General features: G+C 37.4%; 1 protein-coding gene and 1 long non-coding RNA gene across 2 annotated transcripts in view; one reads left to right on the top strand and one right to left on the bottom strand.

The window, feature by feature from the left end:
- The first annotated feature begins 13,565 nt into the window (after positions 1 to 13,565).
- LOC141291885 (uncharacterized) lies at positions 13,566 to 16,002 on the top strand. Its single transcript, XR_012340404.1, has 3 exons — positions 13,566 to 14,175; positions 14,526 to 14,628; positions 15,540 to 16,002. It is a non-coding gene; the product is annotated as an uncharacterized lncRNA (long non-coding RNA).
- A 332-nt stretch (positions 16,003 to 16,334) lies between these two features.
- Positions 16,335 to 18,503, bottom strand: part of unc5da (unc-5 netrin receptor Da) — a 264,333-nt gene continuing 262,164 nt past the window's right edge. Inside the window, exon 17 of the mRNA XM_073824489.1 lies at positions 16,335 to 17,526. Coding sequence (XP_073680590.1) covers positions 17,286 to 17,526 — 241 coding nt within the window. The 3' untranslated portion in view covers positions 16,335 to 17,285. The remainder of the gene's footprint in view (positions 17,527 to 18,503) is intronic.

Below are 18,503 nucleotides of genomic sequence, written 5' to 3'. Positions count from 1 at the left end.
ATTTTTAAAATTATGGGGTTTTTTTTGCAATATTTTACAGCAAAACCACATGCATCGTCCCTTTAAATCTAGTATATTTTTCCACCAAAGTAACTCACAGACAAACAATAAACAGTGTTTTCTGCAGGACTATTTTAGTTTTTTCACTATTAATTACATACATTTTACATTCTAAAAACTATGTTTTTTTTTGTTTGTTTTTTTGCAATATTTTACATTAAAACCACATGCATCGGCTTTTTCGAGTAAAAAAGATTAGGTTAGGGTTAGGGTTAGTGTTAGGGTTTAGGGTTAAGTTTTTGTTTCGGCGTAAATGTAATCCATTCTGAAGCAACAGTCTCATCACTGCTCTACAAGGTCTTACTTAAATCAGCATGTTTGTGATATTTGTTTTACTTTATGAATGTCAATATTTTCCTAACCTTACTAAATGTACGTGTCATAATTTACATCAAACTCTTTAATTTTACCAATACATTGAGTTAGAATAATTAGACTCTGTATGGTTGTTACTATTCAAATTAAATCAGTATCAACAAACTCCACTGCAGAGGAAACACTGAAGCTGCATCAAATGTGCAATTTAGATGTATTTACTCAGACGGTTTAATGAAGATAAGAGGTTCCATGCATTCCATTCCAATGCATTTACACTGTAAAATTGCAAATGCATAAATAATGTTATAAGATATAAGTAATGTTTTACTTTTTTAACATACAAATCTGAAATGTTGGAAAAAGCAATACTTTAAATATGAAACAAAACCACTAGTAGTATAGGTGGCGGCAAGTCAGTGTCTTAATGAATGGGTCACTGATTCAACCAGTTCCTTCAAATGGCTAATTTACTTAATAAATAAAGCAAGTGACTGTCTTTATGAATGGCTCACTAAAAATGCTGAATCATTCAGTAATGAAACGTCGCTGTGTGTTTTTGCCACTGCTGTGACTTTACTTAAAACTATTTTTGTTAGCAAAAACTGCCAATAATGTGTCTAAATTGTATGTCAGTTAATATTATCTACACTGTAAAAATAAAATAGTTGTTTCAACTTAAATTAATTTGTTACCCCGCTGACTTAAAATGTTTAGTTTAGTCAATTAAAATATTCCAGTTGTTGCTTTAAGTAATTTAAAACTTCAAGTTGACTAAACTAAAAATTTTAAGTCAGCGTGGTAACAAATAATTTTAAGTTGAAACAACTTTTTTTTAACAGTGTACTTGTTTTTTGAACTACTGTTGTATAAAATCAATGTCAAATTTGCAATCACGCCTAATGCTTGGTCATGTGATGTTTCTTACATATATCATATGTAATATACAATATTTACCTTTTTTCTATACCGCAGTATGTGTGTTTCCTGTCTCATAATGTTGAGCCCTGGTAAAACCACATGCATCATCCCATGAAATTTAATATAATTTTCCACCAAGGTAACTTACAATTTACCAATAAACATTGTTCACTGCAGCTTTTTTACATTACTATTTCTAACCTTGTCCTGAGTGCACTGAACAAACAACTGCATGAGAATCCCTGATCGCCTCCCTACAAAAACAAAAGTGATAAAACAGAGAGACAGAGCGAGGGAGCGCTTGTATCCAGGCTACAAAGGAAGTAAACTGCAAAACAAAGCAGTGAGCAACAATTCGGACCTTTTTCCGAAAGGTCTGCCCTCATGAGCTTCACATGACTCCACTTTACCCTGCTCCTCTTTTTGTCTCTCGCTTTCTTTCACTACACAAAGCATACTTGAGCGTTATCTAGTTATCTCTCGCGCTGGAAATTGCCGTACAGTTATACAGTTAGCGGTGACCTTTCTTGCTCAGTGCATTGCTCTCCCTCTCTCTCTTTCTTCGTCTATCTCTTTTTTCCCTCTCCCTCCTTCTTCTTCTTCTCTCCGGCACACAGGCTCCCTGTGTGTTCTGGACTGAATGGCATGCAAATGGAGTGGGTGTTTGGGAGGCCTTTCATCCGGCCCTGAGAGAGTGAGTAAGAGAGAGAGCGAAGAAGAAAAAAAGGAAAAGAGACAGTCATCTTTTATCCATTTGAGTGAGAACAGTTGTCCCAGCAGTTAGGCGGTGAGAAAAAGCAGGGTGGAGGTTGCCCTGTAGAGTTTGACATCTGGCGGACATGCTGTGTTCATTCGAGTCACAGGCTCATTTGCCCCCGTGAACAGCAGGGACAAAGCGGCCCACTCACACAACACCACAGATACAGTAAAACCTTCATTTAATGAACAAAAACCGATGAGTGTGCACAAAAACCTCGGGCCGGGCTTAAAGGGATAAAACCGGTTCGTTAAAACCGAGTTGCTAGTTTTGTAATTACTGACTTGTGCCGTGTGGTGGATATGTTTGTGGTTTCACAAACTAAAACCTCCTGAAAGCGCCTGAGGCCTTGAGTAAATTATTCCCCCGTCGTGTCTTGTGACTTGATCCATATCTGATTTGGGCTTCTCGAAGCACAAAGGAAAGGGGAAGTTTTTCATCAGGACAATTGCAGTTCCCTCTTCTGGGAAGATGTAAACTTTGCAGGAGCCATCAGTTTGACCAATAATACATTGAAGAGTAAATACTTTAGGGGATAGGCAACAGCGTAGGAATTATAAGAGACCGGTGACTGAGATGTTTGTGTAAAGCAGTCATCGCCTCACACACAGCAAAAACCCTGTGTTATCCAGAGATCTGGATTGTTTAGGTTAAGTCTTGGAGTGGGAGTGTGAATCTCCAGGGAAGTGCGTACGTTCGGTGAGTGTCAGGGGCCCAGGCTGGAGACGTCGGCACTGACTGAGGTCTGTGACATCTGGAATGGCATCCTTCCTTAATGTAAACAGCATTGTGTTCTTGCTTCAAAACACCAGAATGACTGCATTTCAAGTGTAAAGTACTGTATATATTTTTATAGAAACAGAAATCAAAGCTTTTCTGAATCAGAACTTTTTTTATGTTTTATGTTGAATCCTGAAAAACTAATTTGAAAAACAAAACTAACAAAAGGGGGCCTCAGCAAACTTACATTAAAGGAACACTCCATTTTTTTCAGAAATAGGCTAATTCTCCAACTCCCCCCGAATTAATACGTTGAGTTTTACCGTTTTGAAATCCATTCAGCCGTTCACCTGTTCTGGCGATATCACTTTTAGCATAGCTTAGCATAGATCATTGAATCCTTTTAGACCAATAGCATCGCATTCAAAAATGCCCAACGAGTTTCGATATTTGTCCTACTTTAAAACTTGACTCTTCTGTAGTTATATTGTGTACTAAAACCAGCAGAAAATGTAAAGCTGCGATTTTCTAGGCTGATAAGTTTAGGAACTACACTCCCATTCTGGTGTAATAGTCAAGGAAGTTTGTTGCCGTAATATGGACGCAGCAGGCAGAGTAATATCACGCAGCGCCTGACCTTAGCTCCCAGCTAGGTTAGCATTCCCACATGTGCTGCGTGATATTACTGCGCCTGCTTTGGCCATGTTACGGCAGCAAACTTCCTTGACTATTACGCCGGAATGGGAGTGTAGTTCCTAATCTTATCGGCCTAGAAAATCGCAGCTTTGCATTTCCGCAAACTCAACTTATTAACTCATATTGGAGAATGAGCCTATTTTCAAAAAAAGTGGAGTGTTCCTTTAAAGAGTTAGTTCACCCAAAAATGAAAATTCTGTCACTAATCTCTCACCCTCATGTTGTTCCAAACATAGCTATATATACGTAGATAACCCATCCACTCCAAGCACGTAGATGCGTCCACCATTTTGGAACGGTCCACTTGACGTCATTCACAATACTGTAGGTTCGCACAACTTCAATACTCTTTGGTTCACAGACCAACGGCTGTGCAGGACTGTGGCATTTCGAATATTCAGTGATTACTATGGTCAGTTACATAGATCTATGGGTGAATGACTTCAAGTGGGCCGCAGCAAAATGGCGGACGGCTTACGTATAAAGGCCCATAGAAACAGTCACTAATGAGGCATCTACGTATATATATCTATGGTCCCAAACCCGTTAAGACCTTCGAACAAAAAATTAAGATATTTTTGATGAAATCCCAGAGCTTTCTGACCCTGCATAGACAGCAACGCTACTACCATGTTCAAAACCCAGAAAGGTACTAAGGACAGAGATGGGCATGAATACATAGAAATGTATTTAAAATAAAAATACAAAATACTGAGTGGAAAAATGTATTTAAATACAAATACAAAATACTGTGTAAAAAAATGTATTTAAATACAAATACAGTATTTTGTATTTTTAAAATACACAAAATACATGTGAAATTGGCCATCAAGTGCAGGCATCCCTATTAGACTGAAATATCTGGACATATTCTGAATGCAAAACAAAAACATTTAGATGTGTACTACTGATTAGAAAAGATCTTCCCTTCCCCTGCCCTGTAGGAAAAACAAAACTAATTTCCCCCTCCCCCCAAACATCTTTTATTACGTTTGTATCACCATCATGACTTCAACTCAGTAACAAGAACTCAATAACTGAAAGATGATAGATTAAAAAAAAACTATCAAAACTGATTGGCTAACAGGCAGCTAATGCTATTTTTCTCCTACACGTGTCGGTGCTTTTTTATTCTTTCATGTTTACTAAAGGCAAATCTTAATGATGCACCATTTTAACTTTAATCAACAAGGAATTGATCATGATGACACCCTTACCTTAATGCAGAAAACTGAGAAAAGTCGCTGATCCAATGCTAACTGCTGCAGGCAGCTCACATGCATGAGTGTTAAAGGGATAGTTCACCCAAAAATTAAAAATTAATGTTTATCTGCTTACCCCCAGGGCATCCAAGATGTAGGTGACTTTGTTTCCTCAGCAGAACACAAACGAAGATTTTTAGCTAAAACTGGTGCAGTCTGTCAGCCATATAATGGAAGTGGATGGGCAACAGACCTTTAAAAGTTAAAAAATACAAAACAAAACATGCACAGACAAATCCAAATTTTCACCCTGCAACTCTTGACGATACATTGATGTCTTAAGACACGAAACGATCGTTTTTTGCGAGAAACTGAACCGTATTTATACCATTTTTACCTCTGATACACCACCACGTCCATCTCTTCTCGTGCTCATCATCCGACTCGTTACCTGTGTACGCGCTCTAGCGTAGAATACGCAAATGCCGGAAGCGATCTGTCGCGTGTATACGACACTCATTGTTTACACAGTGCACAGAGATTGTGGGTATAGCGGCTATTCAAAATGTTCATTACTTGTGCTAATCCTGATTGTTCAAACCGATTTAAAACTAAAAGATTACGTTTGCTTGCGCAAACTCGTCCGGGATTTTTCACCGGTTTCCCCTTAAGGCGTTTGCGTATACTACGCCAGAGCGCGTGCACATGTAACGAGCCAGATGATAAGCTTGTGCTCAGGACAGATGGACATTGCTGTGTATCAAAGTTAAAAAATGATATAAATACTGTTCATTTTCTCACAAAAACCGATTGTTTCGTGTCCTAGGACATAAATGTATCATCATGAGCCACAGGGTGTAATTTGGTTTTGTCTGTGCATGTTTTTTTTTTACTTTTAAAGGTCTGGTGCCCATCCACTCCCATTATATGGCTGACAGACTGCACCAGTTTTAGCTAAAAATCTTTGTTTGTGTTCTACTGAGGAAACAAAGTCACCTACATCTTAGTCTCAGCCTCAGACGTCACGCCCACGGAACGTTGGCTAAACGTCTGATGCATATGGTATACTTAACTGGAAACACTTCAGGAATGTCAAAGTCGTGATCTGATTAGTTGAATTTGATCGGATATCCGGAACACGCGAGTGTCGCGTTTATTTTCGGTCCGCCGGGAAACAAAGCGCAGACTGATTTACTCGCGTTTTGCTAAAAGGTGCTTATGCAGACGCTGTTGTTGTTGTTATACACATTTGCGACGTTCGCGAACAAATTACTGACTTACTGCTTGTTCTCCCTCTTCTTCGTTAACTTTCAATGCTGGTTATTTCAATGACTGACTTGTTGCATGCCAGTCTGTTGTTGTGGGGGCATTTCTACACCCTGAAACGTGACGCTGAACGAAACGAACTGTGATTGGTTGTTTGACATGTCGGTCAAACCGCCTTATGGGCGGGCATTGGCCAATTAAAGCTGCCATGAATTCCAGACCTTCAGCCGTCAGTCTGAAGGTCTGGCTACGCGAGACTACCTACATCTTGGATGCCCTGGGGGTAAGCAAATAAACATCACGTTTTCATTTTTGGGTGAACTATCCCTTTAAGGTTGGGGGAGGGCTGTGTCTGAACTAAATCAGAACCCTGATAAAGAGGTTGATTGGCACAAAGTATTTTATGTATTTTGAAAATACAAAATACTCATCTTAAATGTATTTAAATACAAATTACATTAGATTTTTCCCAAAGGCTTTAAAATACAAAATAGTATTTTGTATTTCAAATACGTATTTTAAATACATTTATCTAAAATACTGCCCATTCCTGACTAAGGACATTGTTAAAATAGCCCATGTGACATCAGTGGTTCAACCATAACGTTATAAAGCTTCGAGAATAATTTTTGTACACAAGGAAAACAAAAATAACGACTTTATTCAACAATATCTTCTCTTCTTTGTCAGTTGATGCACTTTTACGAGAGAATCACGTATGCGTAAAGTGCTGCTGTGCTGACGCAGGAACCGGCGTTTTGACGTTTTTTACGAATATACCAGAGCCATAGAGAAACAGAGTTGCTATACTCCCATAGGCTTCCATAGGAACTGAGGAATCCGGAAGTAAAGCGTGTCATGGAGCGGCCAATAGTTCCAAACAACCAATAGCTCCTCCATAGAAGCCCATTCATTTCAGCGTTTCTCAAGCACAGTCGCGGTAAATTGAAGAAATTACTGCATTTCTTTACATTTTAACGCATCAGTTGACCTCTCGGAAAACTGGCCAGTAGTGGTATTTTATTAAGCGTGTTATAGTTAATGTTTATCATTAAAAAATGAACAGTTATACTGTAAATGCAGTTAGATAACGTAAGAAACACAGTAATAGCGACCATAACCAGATAATAGTTGTCATATTTTTACGTTTTTAGTCTTTCTGCAATACGATACGCAATACGATAAAAATGTATGCTGAATGCAATTCGTTGCCTTGTGTTTTTTAAACACTATTTTCATCTTTTCTATTATGTTAAATGCCATGTTTGCTTGCCTTTTATAATATTCAGTTATGTTGTATATTTGAATATCATAAAATAACACGAGTAAATTACTTTTTTTTCTTATTTAACATTAAATCCTTAAATCGAAACATATAAAAAAGAGAGTGTTTGATCAAGTCCAAATACACATTCAAATGTATTTTACCTTAAATATTACACTAACTGTAATATAAATACTATATTAGAAAATGCTATCTTTTAAATGGTCAGGATAATTATTGCACATATTATTTAGTACAAAAGTAAAAAAAAAAAACTCAAATATTAACTAAATAGAACTGAACTATATATTACAATTATTTAATTGAATAAAAGTTACACTTAAGGTGTTTGGTCACATATGACTGCCAAAAAGTAAGAGAACATATTAATGATGTCTCTTTATCACTCTCCAGAATAAAATGCGATTGTAAAGCGTATTCAGAGAAGTTATCAATACACAATCAATGCGCATTATGTGTTAATAATTACTCGAAATTGCTGCAAATATAGTAAAACTGCTGTCTATCCTACTTAAACCCATTCAAACACATTGACAGCGCGGAGTTGTTTGGAACTATTGAGAGCTCCATGAACCACGTGACCGCGTGGCGGCGAGATCAAAGCGTGTCGCAACTCTCTTTCTCTATGGCTCTGGAATATACACATCTTTTAATATGACGTATTATAACGAATATACATTTTTAAATAGTTTATTAGGTGGAAATGTTTAGTAAAATCGTTTATTTAAATCCGTATCCTTAATCATTATCGAGTAAATCACGAAGAGCTAAAGTCATGTGGATTTTGAATTCTGTTGTGGACAATGAAGTGCCTTACAGTTTAAGAGGTTGAGAACGGCTGTAAACAGAGTACAAGAGAAATAGGGGGGAAAAAACATGTTATCTGCCGCCATCTGCTGTTACTGCAGCGTCACACAACACACAGGACTGGAATAGCTACTAGAAATACTGCAACTGATGCACACAGTTCACGATGATTTACAATGGCTTGAAAAACAAAACAACTTGTGAACCGATCAAACATGCAGAGAACAGTAGGTCTACGCTACAGAAACTTGTTCTCATTACGTTTTTACGGTATTAATAAAAATAAAAACTTACATTTTACATTCGTAATCCAGTTTTGTGCTTTTGGGGCGATGTCAGGTGTATTCCAGCTATTTTTGTGGGAGGAGCAAAGAGCTATCCACCTTCCAGTTTCCGGAACGTAAGTAAGTGTGAGAAATAAGTAAATAAAACGTTTTAATGTGATGGCTACCCTACTGGAAAAACAAACAAACAACCAAAAAAACAAAACAAAAAAACAACAACAACAGCTAGTCAACCTAGGCTGGTTGGCTGGTTTTAGCTGGTTTAAGCTGGAAGTAGCTGGATTTAGCTGGTCTCCCAACCTGGACAGGCTGGTTTTAGCTGGTGGTCTCTCAGCCTGACCAGCTAAGACCAGCCTGGCCAGGGTGGGAAAGTGGCCAAAACCCCTCTAAAACTAGTATGCTGACCAGCTAAAACCAGCCAACCAGCCTAGGCTGGTTTTAGCTGTTTTTATTTTAACAGTGTCATCAGCTCCCATGGCATTATAGGATAGTAAAAGTGTTCATTAACAGAATACCCACTGCATACTCCTACGGTCAACATATTTGGCATACTTCTTTTTAGAAACTATGTAATAGGCCTATTCAGATATTCTGTGCCCTCAGTTGAATGCTTCATGCACTGATTTTATCTCAACAATCAGTGCAAATACATATAAAGGAGTAATGGAAACATTTCTTTTTTCCACTGCCAGTAATATATAATTTATTTAAATTAAACTGGCACTAACACATTTTTTTCCCGAAAGAACTGAATTTTTCCTTCTTTCCTGATGGATAGTGTTTCAGAAGGCAACAAATACCATCACACACACACAAAAGTACCCGAATAAAATAAATCTATCGGAGCATTTTTGTTTCTCTCGTCAAACGCCTGAGGGCTCTCTGCTCCACCACGGGCAAGATTTATAAGAGGGTCTTTCCTGTAACTGTACTGCTTACACACGCTCAGATATAAATTCATGTCACTAAAACTGGCATTATGCCGTTACTTTGTTTCCTCATCTTATTTCTTTCCTCTCCCATTCACTTTCCTTTCTCAGTTCCTCTCCACTTTACTTGTTCCTAATCTTTCCTTTCCTTTTCTATTTGTTACTTTTTTCCTTCCGTCTTTCCTCTCCTTTATCTATTTCCGCTACCTATTCCTTTTTTTGTTTTCTTGTTCCTCTCTCCTCTCTTTGTCATTCACTTTTCTGTTTCCTTTCCCATTTCCTCTCCTTTCAGTTTTCTCCTCTTTTACCTATTTCTTCTTATCTTTCTTTTCCCATTTGTTACTCTTTTCCTTTCCTCTTCCCTTACCTTTTTTCCTTTTCTTGTTTCTCTCCCTTCCCTTTGCCGTTCTCTTTTCTCTTTCCTTTTTCCTTTGTCTTCTCATGGCCCTTCCTTTTCTTTTACTATGTCCTCTCCCTTACCAATTTCTTTCATTTCCTTTCCCCATTTCCTTTCTCCTACCTATTTCCTCTTCTTTTTCTCTCCCATTTCCCATCCCTTCCTTTTTATATTTCCTCATCTCTTTCCCTTCATTTCCCTTTCCTTCACTTTAGTATTTCCTCTTTTTTGTCCTCCTTTCTTTTACTTTTATGATTTGCAGTTTTTTTCTTTCAGCTCCCCTCTCTTCCCTTCCAAATCTTCCCCTTATCTTTTTCCCGGTCTTCCCTTTCATCTTTCCTCTTATTTACCTATTCCCACTTCCCTTTTCTTTTTTCATTTATTGTTCCTCTTCCTTCCCTTTGCCATTCCCTTTTCTTTTGCCTTTCCCATTTCCTCTCCCTTCCCTTTCCATCTTTTTCCCTTTTCCATTTCCCTTCTCTTTTCCTTTCCTATTTCCTCTCCGTCACCCATTTCTTCTTCTCTTTTCTTTTCTTTCCTCATTTCCTCTCTTTTAACTTATTCCTCTTCTTTTCTCTCTGATTTCCTCTTTTTGCCTTTCCCATTTCTTCTCCCTTTCCTTTTATATTTCATCTTCTTTCCCTCCCTCATTTCTCTTTCCTTTACTTCAGTATTAACTCTTTTTGGTTCTCTTTCTTTTTCTTTTATGATTTGCTCTATTATTTATTTCAGTTCCTTTCTCTTCCCTTCCAAATCCAAATGTTTTCCTCTTCTTGTTCCTTATCTTCCCTTTCTCATTTGTTAGTCTTTTTACCTTTTCTCTTACCTCGCTATTATTTCATCTTCCCTTTCCTTTTCCCCCCTTCCTTTTGCCATTCCCATTTCTCTTTTCTTTCCCACTTCCTCTCCCTTTTTTCCCTTTTCCATTTCTGTTCCCTTTTCCCTGGTCTCCTCTTAGTCCTTCCTTTTCCTTTCCTATTTCCTCTCCCTTACTCATTTCGTCTTCACTTTCCTTTCCTTATTTCCTCTCTCTTACCCATTTCCTCTCCCTTCCCTTTAATATTTCCTCTTCGTTTTCCCTTCCTCATTTTATTTTCTTTCACTTAAGTATTTACTCTTTTTCGTCCTCTTCCTTTCTGTTTCTTTTTTGATTTGCTCCATTATTCCTTTAAGTTCCCTTCTCTTCCCTTCCAAATCCAAATCTTTACCTCTTCTTGTTCCTTATGTTCCGGTTCCCATTTGTTAGTCTCTTTACCTTTCCACTTTCCTCTACTTATTTCCTCGTTCCTTTCCTTTTTTTTTTCTTGTTCCTCTCCCCTCCCTTTGCCATTCCATTTCACTCTTTTATTTTCCCTATTGGTCTTCCTTTTTCCTTTCTTATTTCCTCTTCATTCCCCATTTCTTTCTCTCTTTCCTAGCTCTTACCTATTTTCCCCTTTTCTCTCCCTTCCTTTTCCCTTCCTCATTTCCTTTTCCGTCACTTAAGTGTTTCCTCTTTTTTGGTCCGCTTCCTTTCGGTTTCTTATATGATTGCTCCTCTCTCTTCCATTCCAAATCTAAATATTTCCCTTTCTCGTTCCTGATATTCCCTTTCCCAATTGTTACTCTTTTTTCCTTGTCTTTCCCGTCCTTTACCTATTTCTTCTTCCTTGTCCCTTTTTTCTTTTCTTGTTCCTCTCCCTTCCCTTTGCAATTCCTGTTTCTCTTTCCTTTCCCATTTCCTCTCCCTTCCCTGTCCCCCTTTTATCCTTTTCCATTTCCCATTTCTCCTCTTGGTCTTCATTTTACCTTTTTTTATTTCCTCTCCCTTACCCATTTCCTCTCTCTTACCCATTCTCTCTCCCTTTCCTTGCTTATTTCCTTTTCCTTCATTTCAGTATTTACTCTTTTGGGTCCTTTTCATTTTCTTTTATAATATACTCTATTATTCCTTTCAGTTCTGTCTCTTCCCTTCCAAATCTTTCCCACTTCTGGTTGCTTATCTTCTCTTTCACATTTGTTAGTCTTTTTACCTTTCCTCTCCTTTACCTATTTCCTCTTCCCTTTCCTTTTTTTGTTTTACCTTTTCTTGCTCCTCTCCCTTCCCTTTCCCATTTACTCTTGGTCCTTTTTTTCTTTCCTATTTCCTTCCCCTTACCAATTTCTTCTTCTCTTTCCTTTCCCCACTTCCTATCTCTTAACTATTTCCTCTTCTTTTCCTCTATCTCCCCTTTCATATTTCCTCTTTCCCCCTTCCAATTTACGCTTCTTTTCCTTCCACATTTCCTTTCCCTTCAAGTCAATGTTTCCTCTTTTTGGGGCCCTTCCCTTTCCTTTTATGCTCTATTGTTCCTATTGTTCAGTTTCATTCTCTTTCCTTCTAAATCTCTTCTCATCCTTTTTCTTTCCTCATGTCTTCTATCATTATTTTCCCCTTCAAAATCTGTCCACCTCTTACTTAACCATCTTTCTTTCTCATTTCCTCCCTTCCCTTTCATTCCCTCCCTAATGTACCTCAGACACAGCATATATATAAGGGTTTGTTAATGATTTCGTATATCAAAAAGCATAATCTCTTTTTATAGTCTGATGCAACGGACTATTTCATCACATATTCACACAGTTGTATGATAATCAAGCATTAGCAACACACTCTCGCACAGCCCATCTTTCACAATCGGATGAAGTGATGTGTGATACCTGGGATGAGATGCGGCGGATACTGTACGCTTTATGTTCAGACGGGAGGTTGATTATACATCTATGCATTATTATGCATGTATGCGTGCGCACCTGTCAGCATACTGTAGTTTTCCAGCAGGTGAGATGTGTTAAAATGCTTTTTCAGTGGTCTGCATTGATCCCATCTGGTCAATATGAGGTCACAAGCTGGTACTAGATGTATTTAGAGGAAAGATAAAACAACAGGGGAAAAAAAACACATATGGAAATCACACCTCTTGGATGTTATGTGAGTGCATGTTTCATTCAGATTAAACCACCAGAGGTTCCTGTCAAAATATGTTTGATGGGTTTTTACTGAGTTATCCAATGAATTTTACACACAGCTGTCTATCATTTGTCATTTTGAGAGACAGCTGATAGAGAAGGATTCCGACCAATCAGCAGCTTGCTCACATTTAAAGAGACAGTTCACCCAAAAATGACTCTTGTTACACTCTAAAAAGTGCTGGGTTATTTTTGTAAACACATTGCTGGGTTAATTGTGCTGGGTCAAAATTCTGGGTTGTTTGAGGCACTGTAAACACACAGTTGGGTTGATCATGCTGGGTCAAATGGACTATAAGGGGTTCTTTCACTATGAACACCTGGGTTGGGTTATTTTGACCCAACCGGTTTGTTTATTTTTTTCACTTCATCGAACATTCTGGATTCTTCACTCGTCTCGTCGCCAGGCGGTCACACACCTTGCAGCAAGCAGGATTATAAGGTAAATTAATAATATGATTATATAATTATTTACCTTTATTTTTAATAAGTTGTGTTTTAGAGCGTACTGATTTCACTGTTTAATGCAATATTTGATATGTCGCTGTGCGGGGTTGGCATTTTATTCCGTGAATGACGAACGTTGTAACTTAAGCAGCCTAGCGATGTACTTTTTTGCCTCAACAATCGCTTTATTGTTATATAAAGTGTGTGTGTGTGTGTGTGTGTGTGTGTGTGTGTGTGTGTGTGTGTGTGTGTGTGTGTGTGTGTGTAGTGTTATTTGTATAATTTACAGTATACATATGGCCTTTATTTTTCCTTATGGAAAGAGTAGGTCAGAAATACGGGGGTAAGTTCCTTTACTGTCTGCATACTGTATTGCTTTGTAATGTTTTGTCAAAATTAGATCATTTCATACAAAAATTGATCTTTTAAGGGCATATTTTTCAAGTAAATGTTTGCGACGTGCCGAATCCAACGATAGATCCATATGTTTTATGTTGAGCATTTTCGCGGTTTTTCCCTTGAGGTAACTTATCTGCATTAGCTAAAACGCTATGTCCCTTACTTTAATAACGTTAAAGCACAATATGACTGGTATGTACTATTGTTTATTACTTAAATGTAATGTTGTCTTAGCTACAGTATGTAAAGTTAGACTTAATCTCTCGTGGTGTATGTGGCCGTTCACATGTCGCGTTTTTTGCGCACTGAAGTTCGTTATTATACGCTCATAATGGAAGCTCATTTTTTCCAGGCGGGGGACATGGTTGCTTAGCAACGGCAGACGCCATGGGAGAGCAAGCTGCGTTTTTGGAAAGAAAGCGACGCGTCTTGCGTTTCCACGCGTTTTTAGGCGCGGCATGTGAACGGCCCCTTACTCTTTCTCTATTTTAGTGAATGCCTGTTTTGCATTACAAACTAGGAGACCAGTATAAACCTTAAACTTATTGAATCACATTTGTTTTTCAGATTTGATCAGATTTCACAAGACTTTAGGAAGCTACTGTATATCCAGAGGCAGACTTTTTGAAGACTGGGCTACAGTTGCAGACCTAATTCTTGCCAGTGCTCAGTGAGGTGCATTCCTGGGTGACATGACAAAAGGTAAGCTTTTTCTAATAATATGTCAATCTATAAAACAATATGCAACTGTATTTGACACACATCAACTGGTAAATACAATGGTACAGGAACACTTAACTTATTGCTTATTAGCTTGTATATTGGCTGTTAATTAGTACTTATGAAGCACAAACTGATGCCTTATTCTGCATGAGCATATTCTACATCCCTGAATCTGACCCCATACCTAAACTTAACCTGCAGTAGTTGAATGAGGGTGGGAATTAATTTGCATTATTTAAAGGAATGAAGAAATCTTCATATGAAAGTGTTTCAGTTTGTTTTGATTATAAAATATGGTTCACAGTTTGCATATTATTCCTATGGTTTAGATGCTAAAGGGGAAAGTGCTTTCAAAGTCCTGCCCACTCTGGATAAAAGGTCTTCAGACCCACAACCACGGAATCCCGGAGGCCATTCATTGACGTACAACCTGTAAGTTTTGTTTTACGTTTTCTGCTCTAATAAGGGTGTATGTATGTATATATATATAAACACAGTGGTGGCCAAAATTATTATAACAGTTGTATTTTCACCAGCTAAAAAATGATTTTAAGTCAGTGTTTTTTATCTTTTGCTGTAGTGTGTCAGTGAGAAATATCAGTTTACATTGGCACAACAGCCAATCCTCCACACAGAGATCTGATCTCATCATCATCCAGTCTGTCTGGAATGACATGAAGAAACAGAACAAACTGAGACAGAATAAATCCAGAAGAACTGTGACAACGTCCCCAAGATGCTTCAAGAGACCTACCTGCAAAGCTACCTGCAAAGCTACCTGAAAAACTATGTGCAAGTGCACCTAGTGTAGGGCAAAAGCTGCTTTAAACACAAAAGAACGGTCAAACCAAATGTTGATTTAATTTAGTTAATCAAGGTTAATTGATTAAGAACATTTATTTATGACATTATTTTTGACAGCGTCATTTTATGACATTTTTAGACAAGTGCTTAAAACTTTTAACAGTATTGTAGCTTTGCAGTTAGGTCTCTTGGAGCATCTTGGTGACGCTTTCACAGTTCTTCTGGATGATGATGAGAACAGATCCTGTGTGGAGCACAGAACAAAAATGTCACTGGATTATCACAATTAATGGCAAAATGAATGGAAATGTAAACCGATATTTCCTACTGACACACTACAGCAAAAGATAGAAATCACTGACTTAAAACCTTATTTAGCTGGTGAAAATACTAGTTTTCTAATAATTTTGACCACAACTGTATGAAAAGTTGAGAAGTAAAATGAGCATTAATTTCATGCCTCTGTGTTTATGTTCATAAAATACACTTAACTTAAAATGTTAGTTATGTTGCAAGACTAAATGCCGTATAATTAACAGGTGGGGACCAACATGGTGGATTTGAGCCTTGGGATGAGACAACAACATTTCTAGACCTTCGCCATTGTTCCAGGCCATGCCATTGAAGCGGACTTGTTGCCTGGGAATTTCTCCAGCTTGCAGTATATCATATTGATGGACATAAGTCTTCATGTGTGAAGTTTTTTTTGGCCACTTGTAACATGTTTTAAATTGTAAGAATTGTCTGGTGGACTCTTTGTTTGGCTTAGTTTTAATGGCACAATGTTTGGAATGATTCTAATGTGGTAATAATTCATTTTTGAGTGTTCTGCTGCTGCAATGTTGACATAAAGAATATGAATATAGTGTGCCTTGTTTACAGTTTTGGGTTTAAAAGAAACTCATCTACTAAAACCGTTATTTGTGTCTTTAAGGGTTGGACAAAATGTGTGACAGCTACACCTATTTGAAAACTGTATTAAAAAGAAATATGAAAACTCTATTTTATTCATTTTTTTGTGTTGTGTAACTGTATTACAGGAAAACAATAATAATTTTACATTCTTTTGTGATTTATATATTATTATTGGTAAATATAAAGGTAGCAAGGCAATTAGACAATAAATAACCCAATATTTTGGTAGTTTTTAACCCAGCAACACAGTTAATCTGACCCACTGGTTGGGTCAAATAAACAACCCAGCATTTTGGGTCAAATGATTTAACCCAGCACTTGGGTCAAAACAACCCAACGCGTGTTCTGTCCCATAGTTACCCAGCAGCTGGGTTATGGTTGGGTTATTTTTTAACCCAGCACTTTTTAGAGTGTACAAACCCATTTCTTCCAGTTTGTATCTTTTGATGAATAGAATCCACTCTTTTTTTTAACATAATAAATGTCTATGGATGTGGACTGAAAATGTCAAGCCTTAAAATTATTTAAAAAATGAGTCTGTTTCTAACATAAAGCTATTATATGGCTTAGTGCTCAAGTTACAATAACTACTTTTATGATTTTGAAGAACTTCTTTTTTTTTAGGTGAACTGTCTCTTTAATTTAATAGTTATTTTTCTTACCTCAAATCACTTTCTCATTAAGCGTTATCTTTTTCTGCTTTCGTCTTTTATATTCTCTCCTTCAGACAAAAAATAACAACAATAATAATTATATATTTTGATAGGCTGCAAAAGTAAATGTATAACAATGTTTTGTTTTGGTTATCTTTGAGTACATCTTTCAGTTTACACTGGTTGCTATCCAACAGGCTTTAATAGTATTCAATAGTACAGATGTTGTTGTTTTTTAATCTATTTGCAATCAGAAAGTTACTCAGAAATGCAGACAACCGTTGTGGTTTTGGAACAGAACTACGCAAAATAAAAATGTCCCACAAAAACAACGACACATTCTTCAACACTCTGAAGCATCGAGGCAGCCCGGTCTGTGGTCACAAGTCAACATTTAGGCTGTTGAACTTCCTCGGTTTGCCTTTACGGAAACAAATGATCGCGAAAGCATACCCACAATCTTTAGCTGCAAATTTTCATCAGACAGGCTTAGTGTATCAGTCAGTTTGTTCTGATGCGATAGGAATACTGTGTGCGTGTGTGAGTTTCTGTGAATCACTGAAGCTTGTCAATTTGGTCACAACCCATCTTTAACACCCTGTTTTTATCAGTCAAGAAAAGGGAGGAGCAAAAGCGCCGCCTCCTTTCTTCCTTTGTCGTACCCTCTTATCTCCGATAAGGACAGTGTTTTAGTCTTCATTTCCACTGAAACTGTTCTTAGGTGTGGGTTGCGTCGAGCTCCTCACTGCTGCGGTTCATGGTGGACTCGCTGGAGGGGATGGTTTTGCTGATGCGGTCTAAAGTGTCCACGCTGGTGGAGTGTTTGGACTGAACTTTGCCGATTTCCTCCAGAGCGCTGGCCAAAGAGTCTAGATCACCTCGTTCCTGATGTTGAGCTTCCCACAAACTTAGAATGACAGCGGACGGGCTCGTCTGGCGCGCAAAATAACCCAGGTTTCTATATGGGGAAAACAGTACAAAGAACAATATAAAATTACAATTGCAACAACTGAATAAAAAATGGCTGAACAAGGTCTCTCTGCGAAGAGAGCAGGGACGAATGTCAGCTGATAACTCTTAAATATTTAAGACTAGTGCATGGTGTGGAGGTGAAGTGATGAATGCTAATGAAATTGTGTTTGTAAAACATTTTAGTGTTTTAAGTGTACTTTAAATGGTATTTTATATCATTTTTAAGTTTATAACTGGACTATGAAATCTAACCTATTACATATTCGTTTCTTGTGAAGCCTAAGACAACAGCTGGTAATTGCGACTTTTTATCTCATGAATCTGACTTTTTTCTCCTAGAATTTTGACATATAAACTTGTAATTGCAAGTTATAAAGTAAGAATTGCTAGATAAATACAGTTATGACTTTTTGTTTCTGCAGAAATGCGTGATACAAACTTTTTATATCTCAAGTTTATCTCACAATTTACTTGCAACTTTATAACTTGCAATTGCGAGTCAGAAAGTCAGAAATGCGAGCTAAAAAGTCAGAACTTTTTGCTCACAAATGGAAGTTTTTATCTCGCAGTTCTGAAATAACACCCAATTGCGAGTTATTAAGTCAGAATTGTGAGATATAAACTCATCAGTCTATATCAGTCTTTTTTCCTCAGAATTGGACTTTATGACTGAGAAAAAGAAAAAAAAAATTGCAAGAAAAAAAGTCAGAATTGCAAAATGCAAACTCGTATTTGTGAAAAAAAAGTCTGAATTGTGAGATAAAAATTCTGTCTTTATTTTTCACAATTGCAAATTTATATCCCACCATTCTGACTTTATAACTCGCAACTGTGAGTATATATCTCAAAATTCAGAGAAAAAAAGTCAGAAATACAAACTTGCACTTGCGAGAAAAAAGTCTGAATTGCGGCTTTTTGTCTTGCAATCCTGACTTTATTTCTTGCGATTGTGAGTTTATATCG

This window comes from Garra rufa, chromosome 19 (assembly GCF_049309525.1).
Source record: "Garra rufa chromosome 19, GarRuf1.0, whole genome shotgun sequence".
In the NCBI taxonomy this organism is placed as follows: domain Eukaryota; kingdom Metazoa; phylum Chordata; class Actinopteri; order Cypriniformes; family Cyprinidae; genus Garra; species Garra rufa.
This window is presented reverse-complemented; position numbering and strand designations above follow the sequence as displayed.